This window comes from Mus pahari, chromosome 7, assembly GCF_900095145.1.
Source record: "Mus pahari chromosome 7, PAHARI_EIJ_v1.1, whole genome shotgun sequence".
Lineage (NCBI taxonomy): Eukaryota > Metazoa > Chordata > Mammalia > Rodentia > Muridae > Mus > Mus pahari.
In genome coordinates this window covers 53502178-53510915 of record NC_034596.1, presented here as the reverse complement: position 1 = coordinate 53510915, position 8738 = coordinate 53502178, and the positions used below count along the sequence as shown (strand labels likewise).

Sequence of the window (8738 nt, the reverse complement as noted above, 5' to 3'; positions counted from 1 at the left end):
ACACACACACACACACACACACACACACACACTACAATACAGAGACCTACATGCAGACAAAACATTTAGATTCATAAAATAAAATTTAGAGAAAATTAAACGCTCCCTCGGGCCCCTCCTGCCCCTGGGATGTTAGAAGACAGAGGATAGAGAAGAGGACGAGATCACACTTGCATTTGGGACTACTCATGTCTGCCCCGTTCCTCCTGTCCCTAAGGATGCCCTTCTCCTTCCCTGACTCTCTGCTGCCTTCCTCAGAGGGAGCAGAGGCTTATGTAGCTTGCTCAGCACCTCCAGACATGAGCTGGTAGACAACTTCTCATCACTTCTGGGAACTGAAATAATTTGGGTGTTAGTCAACACACCAAAGCACACATAAAAAGGCCCCATTGTAGAACGCAGAATAGACTTTAGCCTCAAGAGAATTTTCTCGGTTTGTGAGATGAATTTTGTTGCTTCAAGGTACATTCTCTTGTGGTGTTTTCACATTACAAAGAAGGGCTTGCTTAGGGTGACTTATTGTGATTAATCCTCATAAATGAAAAGAGGTAGAGATAATTATAGAATTGTAGCTGGTAGGAACTTTAAAAAAATTAGTGAAAACTATACCATTTATTATATAAATAAGCACATTTAAATGTATTTTGCCAATCACATAGCATAAATTACCAGTTGGGTGAAAAGCCTTGGTTGCTTTTCTTCCCTTCTATTCAGCTGCTGGTGTGGTTTTGATTGCAAATAATAGGGGAATACTTTGAATCAAAAGTGTGGCACACTGCTGTGGCCATTGCAGCATCATGCTCCAACAGAACACTGAGCAGGTGTCATGTGAGCTTGTCTCAGGAGAGCAAAACCTAAAAGCTAAGAGAAGAAGAGAGATCTCCTTTGTGGAGCAACTCCAAAGAAGAGGCAATCACTCATACTCTTAAAAATGTGTGTGAATGCTTGTAACTGTACTGTGATGAACTGTAAATCTCGGGGAGAACCAGAGTGCACTATTTAGCAAGCTCCGAAGGCAGCAGCTGATTGGATTCCATCAGGCAAGGTATTTCAGTCTTGGTAATAGCCACAGGGGTGGAAAGGAACAAAGTGAAGATAACCTCTTACTCTCAGATCCACACAGCAAGAGACATATACACTGATCGCCCATCTATGTGAAGAGATGGTTATCCATGGTTGGTTTCTAAACTAGCATGAGTTCAAAATCACTGAGGCAATGGATTTGAGATGAATTTTGAAATTAGCTTGGAAAAAAAGCATAATGTATAAAGTAAACATTCTAGATGGAGTAGCCAAATATAAATTCCTTTTGGATGACATGGAGTTATGAATTATTAACATATCTATATGGATAATCTCTCCTTTAGAGTGGGTAAATCCAGCACTGGATACAATTATTTACATGTTGAAAATGATGGTAATTATTACATGACATTAGTTTTACTAGTGCCACAAAAGATTATTTTTCTTTGCTAACAATTCTCTATAAAGTCTGATGTTGTACAGAAAGTTTGGGGGTTTAAGGGGTAGGGAAGGAGATCTAGTTTTTAAAAGCACACATATAAACATGACATTTTTCCTGTTTTGGAAAATAGTTTCTCATAATTCTGGCATGAAAGGACATTAGTGTAGTAATTTGTTGCCTCCCATGGTCCCAAAATGATGTCTCTTGCTCGTTTTTCTCTTACACAGCAACCATCTACTTTTGCTTATGCAAGACAAATCATTAAGAAGGAAGGCTTGGGGTTCCAGGGCCTCAACAAAGGATTGACAGCAACTCTGGGACGTCATGGAATTTTCAACATGATTTATTTTGGCTTCTACCACAACGTCAAAAATATTATTCCATCCAGTAAGGTAACTATACAATCATTTAAGTTCTGTTGGGTGGAAAACATGTCAATGTTTGTAGCTTCATCTATAGAGTATTTAACATGTCCAACCAAATTCACATCCGTTATCTATTTGCCCCGTCAGCCTATGCATTGAGTGGTATTATGTCCCTTTCAAATCCAGAAACGGGGACTTCTGAAGGTCAGTAGTAAAACCGAGTCTGAACCCAAGTCTTGATGGGGAGGTTAATCGCCAGGAAGAATGTCTCCTGTAGATGTGAAAACTTCCCATTCAATCACTCCTAGAAATTTCTACAAGCATCATAATCACTTCATCTCTACCTCACTCATATCACTTTCCCAAAACCATGGAGTCGGGTTTGTTGCTTTGTCTTTGTTTTGTCTTGTTTTTTTTTTTTTTTTTCAAACTCCAATTCAGTTGAGCTCACAAGGGAAAGGTCAGGCTATATTTCAGATGGTAGGTTGATACTCACTGTAAAATTACTTAGGTTAATTTTGGTGAGGCGTAAACCACTCCTGAAGTCATTTGCTCTTATAATAACATAACAATGGTGGGTATTCCATTATCTCTTCATGATAACCTACAGAAGCCAAAGGTCTTCCAACTCCTACACTGTAAAACTGCCTATGGTGTACCTGTAAGTCACACACCCCAGTGTTTCCCTCCTCGGAGCTTCACATTCATGATGACGATTCTGCGTTTTAGACTCTGACAAAAGCAACTCACATAACATTAGAGAAGTGGTTAATTCCTTCATTTCTCTAGCTACCGAAAGACTTCAGCCAGCTGTAAATTATCTACAATAAATTGGATTATATAAATTATTTTCACAAATTAAATACTGATATATCTTATTACCTTACAACTTTATTTTAATGTATAGTTATTAAGGTAAAATGAAATTACTTTTTATTTAAGAAAGAAATCTGAGATCAATAAGATGTATATATAGTCACATGTTACTAGGTATTTTTTAATGGAAGGAGAACAGTTGGGGACAGAGGAACCAGCAAGAGTTGGAAGGGATGAGAGAAGCTAGTGGTGAACATGACCACAGTGCATTCTATACATGCATGTGACTATAAAAAAACGATGAAAGAATCCGCAAGGAGTAGCTCATGTGTGTAATCTCAGTGTGCTGGCGTCTGAGGTAAGAGCTTCCGCACTCGCTTTAAGCCAGCCTGAGCTACATAACAAGACCTTATCTTTAAGGTAAGTAAATATCTACAACTTCAAACTTTACTCTGGAGTTAAGCAGTCTACAATTAAGTTAGTATATGTTCAGTATAAGTGAAAAGGACCAGAAACCTAGCAATTTCTTTATTTTTCTTAAAAATAAAGGCAAACAACAGACAGAGCCATTTTTCTTGTCTGTTTGCAAATCAACTTTTGTTACTAATACGAATACAATGTCTTATTTCAATAAGCACTTTAATTAAGCACCTCTCATGGGTTAAAGAGATGGCTCAACCATTAAAGGCTAGACTCACAACCCAAATGTCAAGTGCTCCTCTCTGTATACCAGGCACTTTATAAAGTGTTCCCTTTCCTCAAAGAAGCTCTCAAGAAGCCATGAAAAAGGCCACTGAATGGGCATATTGAAAAATGTTTGATTATATTTAGACAAGCAATGTGTTAAGAGCCATTAGTTAATAATACTTAATAATACTTCTTAATCGTGTATGAAAAAAAAATGCTTTACAAACTCTCAAATTCCATTTTTCTAAATTTGGACTGCTATTCTAAAAACAAATCCCATCACATTTTTTTAATTTGTTATAAATCAATGTTGTCTAAAAACAATGGGTTTTCTAGCATTTATCCCTCCAGCATGCCAAGTTCTGCACTGCTCTCCCCCCCATCCCTTTTATAAAGCACATATAAAAATGGAGGTTAATAAGGACAGGGGCTTTTCCTGGATTGTTTTTTTCCCACTGCTGTATCCTCAGAGATTATAACAGTGCCTGGTGCAGAGCAGGTCCTCGGGAAATCTATATTAAATGAATCACGTGAGCGAAGGAAGAAATGAATGGGAAGTGTGTTTCCTTTCACTGCGTACCTTAGGGATACCTTGGCATTAGAGAGAGCCACTATATTAATTGGTGTTAGTGTATAGGAAGCTGGAAGAGAGTTTACAGTTGAATGGCTTAGAGCTAGAGTGAGTCTCGCCCTAATCAAACAGAACCCCAAGAAAAAGAGAATAGCACAAGAGGGCCTTTGTGTCCCGGAGGTGAGATGTTTGGTTTTGGAAATGCTTCTTAAAATGGAGATTTTCACATTGCCGAGGTCAGTTTCCCTATGCTACCTCGGTAGACTGCCAAAGCGGGCGTTTTGGCAATAGCCAAAATCTTAATGACCTCTCTGCAGTATAGACAGGCTACCACAGTGCAGAAAAAGCTCTAGAGAACAGAACAGGAAGGCGTGGCGTGAGCTGCTTTCCCAAGACTCCCTAGACTCTGTTATCTGTCCAGTGTGTGTGTGTGTGTGTGTGTGTGTGTGTGTGTGTGTGTGTGTGTGTAAATCTGTTTAGTAAAATGTCAATGAGTGTTTAACAAAGGGATTTTCTTTTAGCTAACATTCCCTATGTTGAGACTAGACTAATAAACAAAGGCTTAATTTATTAACCAGGACCCTAAGGAATATTAAGTTCTCTCCCAGCTTTTTAAACAAAAGATATGGGCTGAAAAGATGGCTTAGCGATTAAGGGCACTTGTTGCTATTGCAATGGACTCAGGTTCAATTCCCAGAACCCACATGGCAGCTGACAACTGGCCTCTGTGGCCTATGCGGGTGAGTGTGCAGTGTACATAGACGCAGGAAAAGCACTCATGAACGTGAAATAAAAACTAATAAGAAAAGTCTTTTAAAGATATATTTTTATTAATGTTTTAGCTTTTTATGCATAATCATTTTTATTGGATATTTTATTTTACATTTCAAATGTTATCCTCTTTCCTGATCCCCCCAAAACCTTATCCCATCCCCCCTCCTCCTGTTTCTCTGAGGTTGTACCCCCACCCACCCACTCCAACCTCCCCACCCTCGCATTCCCCTACACTGGACGTGAAGCCTTCTCGGGACCAAGGGCCTCTTCTCCCATTAACGCCTCTGTCACATATGAGGATGGAGCCATGGGTCCCTCCATGTGTACTCCTTGGTTGGTGGTTTAGGCCCTGGGAGCTCTGGTTGGTTGTTATTGCTGTTCTTCCTATGGGGTTGCAAACCCCTTCTGCTCCTTCAGTCTTTTCTCTAACTCCTCCACTGGGGCCCCCGTGATACATTTTAGCTTTTTTGGCTCAGTCTTACTATTACAGTCCTGCTCTGGACTTGAACCTAATATATAGGCAGGACTAGTTTTAACCTCATGATCCTCCTGCTTCAACCTCTTGAACAGAATTGGAAGTGACTTTTTAAATTTGTGCTATAGCTCTATCAAGATAAAGACTCAAGGCCAGACTTCTCACTCTCTCACACACTACTCAAAGTATCATCTGGTATGGAAGCTGTGGAAATGCTGGTTATAATTATTTTTAAAAGTAAATGTTGCTGGGTATGGTGGCTCACACCTATAATAATTTCAACACTTAGGAGACTGAAGCTGGGGGCGTTGTGAACCAGGGCTGGCTAGTGAGTTCTAGGGAAGCCTGAACTATAAAATGAGACCCTGTCTCAATATATAGTGAAAGTGCAATAAACCCTTCTGTAACCCTTTCTACACCTTTACACTAGTGGAGAAAGCCAAGAAATTGCTCCCTAGATATTTGACTATCAATGCTTTGAAATCATAGCGAACTTTGGACATCATACTGGTTGATGATATTTGCTATGGAGGTTCAGAATTTCATTCCCACACTTTAGTTCCCAAACTAAAATAGCGTGTTCCTTTTGCTTAATGATCTTCCCACTTGGGCCCCCTATATGGGTGGGTAGGAGGAATGCTGTACATGAAGTCCAGGGTTATCAGTTCTGAATGTCACTCTAACACATATTTTCTGAGTGATTGACAGGTGGCAGGCCCCATGGTGAGTACCAGGGGATACAAAAATGAGAAGCTGTCATAATAGAGGGCTTTCAGGATAAAAGAGAACAATCAACAGCGAAACCCCCACACACAGTTATGAATGATCCCAACCTGGAGTCCGGAAAGGCTTCTTCCCTAATGAAATGGCATTGGAGCTGACAGGATCGCCCTTAGACAGAGACAGAAATGGATAGAAGCATTATAACATATAGGACATACAGGGTCAAAGCTCTAAATTGGGAGGGGATTGGTGGTCCTGGATAAATGAAAGATACCCCATGTAATAAATGCATAATTGTTAGGCCAAGAATATGGCTATATAAGGCCACACTGACCATTGTAAGACACACTGAGAATCGGTGTCTTTACCTAAAAAGCACTGATGTCTTCATTCATTGCCTATTATTATAGAAAAAGACTTGAGACTGGATAATCTATACAGAAGAGGTTTATTTGGGAGTCACATCTAGTGAGGTTCTTCTACATCATAGTAAATGGGCGGTGACAGAAGAAAACCCGAAAAGTGCACACACAGACTTTGGGGAGCGAAAGAGTCCAAGCACTTCCCAGCAACCCATTCTCAGAGTGATGGACACTTAAGAACAGAGCTGATGCTTTTCTAAAGGAGAGCCTCCTTGATCCAGGCACCTCTGAAACTGCTCTCCACCTCTCAGAACCATCACATTGGCAATTAAATCTCAAACTCAAAATTTAAGGAAAGAACATTTTCTAGACACAACAGGGCCAACCCACATGTAAACTCACATACACTGTGACAACATGCCTAAGATGTGTACAAGCTCAAGCCACACAAAATACCTGCACAAAGTGGGGGAGGTGTCCACAGGATCCCAACACAAACCAGGAAACTATTTACAAATAGCAGCTACTGGGAGAGGGGAAATGAGTTTTCTCCAAAGGAGTGACACTGGATATATTAACGGCAGTCCAGGGCAAGCCCCATGCTCAGAAGATGTCAGCCAACACAGATGGACTCCATGTTTGTGGTCTTTTGCATCTGTATTTCTTTGTTAAGAGTGAGTAGTTAGTGAACACAAAAGGAACTCAGTGTTTGGCATTGCTTTCGTGGACTTGTTTCATTGTGTTCTGCTGCTGTTTGATTTCTTGTTGGTTTGTCTCTTTGTTTTCCTTAATTTTAAAATTCATTCTTGTGAGGTTTTTCTTTTTCTAAAACTAAAAGAATGGGGGAAGAGTCAGGAGAGAGAGAGAGAGAGAGAGAGAGAGAGAGAGAGAGAGAGAGAGAGAGAGAGAGAGAGAGAGAGAGAGAGAGAGAGAGAGAGAGAGAGAGAGCATAAAAATGGGTAGGTAGGAAGATGGAGACAATCTGGGAGGAATCGGGGAGGGAAACATATAACAATGAAAAATGACCAAAAAAAAAAAGTGATAAAGAAGTTGGGGGGGGGAGATCTGGGAGAGTTTGGGAAGGGAGAAGAATGTTATAAAAATATAAGAATATTTTTTTAAATTATAGAATCGGGTTGTAATGAGGAAAAATACCCAAACCAGAGTAGCTAGGAATCCAACAAGAGAGTTTAGGCACGGGGATCACCTGCTCACTTTGGTTCCGGTGGGAAATGGGTGCAGTGCTCCTGGGAGAGAAGGGTGGAGTGCGAGTCTGCAGACTGTCCCAATCTGAGACCACAGGGACTGAAGACCAGTGTCGTGAAGACAGGAAAGAATGAGAAATGTACACGATGAGGTGGCAGAATATATATGGGCATGCTGAGATGGTATATTGAGGTGATAAAATTGTTACTTAGATTTTTTTTTTTTAAATTGGGCAGCTAAAAGGGTAATAATGATGCCCTTCACTAAGGAAAACACGCTGAAAGAGAAACAAGCTAGTAGAAGAAAGTATGGGCTAAGTCAGGAAACTGAGTCTAACTGTGTTTGGGACTGCAGCGGAGAGACAGGGAGTCTATTGGCTGGATATGGTTCCGGGGTTTGAGAGAAGCGGTCTAAGTTGGAGATACACAACTGGAAAGCATCAGTTAATGTCCATGGGAAGAGAGAGCCCCATTCGGTCATAGTTAAATGACCTTGAGCCAATCACTTTACTGCTCTGAGCTGCAGGCAATTTATTTATAAAATGAAAAGCTATGGTTGTTCTTTATATTGGATAAGTCATTTTGAGAATTAAAATAAACAATATACAAAGTAGTTTGCAAATGTTAAGATGCCGTAAAAGTGCTAAGTGTGGTGGTGCTGATGACGACAGTGGGAAGCGGGAGAGGTGCTGTGGGCCGCGGTGGGCGCAGTTAGCATGTAGAACCGCGTGAGGGGGTTTTCCCTGGGACTATTCTTTTTGCACTTAAATGAACACTAAGTTTTCCTTGCCTAGAACAAAGTCATTGATTTTTATGTGCTCTGTAATCTAAGCCTGACTCAAAACTGGGAAACCAGTATTCTTTAAATCTAAACCATAATAAATCAATCCTTTGTGAAGGGGAAGGTATGATAATCATTAAAACATGTTGAAGAACGTCATCGTGTTGTTATAAAGCACGATGAGGAGCTGGTGCTCCTTGAAGGCATTATCCCCTCTTTGCTGTAGGCAGGCTGCCTTGCCATTCACTCTGGACAGCCTGTTTATGGGGTTATTGTTTCAGTCCCTTCATCCGCCAATTGCTCGTTCTCTTGTTCCAAGGGACCTTGAGATTTCATCAGCTCTGACTGGCATGAGATATTTCTAGATTTTTCTTTAATTTTTTAATCTCTAATGCTTTGCAGAATTTTTTTTCCATCTTCAAAGGGTTTGCTTTTGCAAGAAACAGTTCATAATCATTAGCTCAGAGTAAAAATTGAGGTGTGTGTGGTGTGTGTGTGTGTGTGTGTGTGTGTG

At 40.4% G+C, this 8738-nt stretch overlaps 1 protein-coding gene across 1 annotated transcript in view; it reads left to right on the top strand.

Annotated features, from left to right (window-relative positions):
* Positions 1-8738, top strand: part of Slc25a21 (solute carrier family 25 member 21) — a 463351-nt gene that overhangs the window by 436270 nt on the left and 18343 nt on the right. Inside the window, exon 7 of the mRNA XM_021202516.2 lies at positions 1693-1857. Within this exon, the coding sequence (XP_021058175.1) occupies positions 1693-1857 (165 nt within the window). The remainder of the gene's footprint in view (positions 1-1692; positions 1858-8738) is intronic.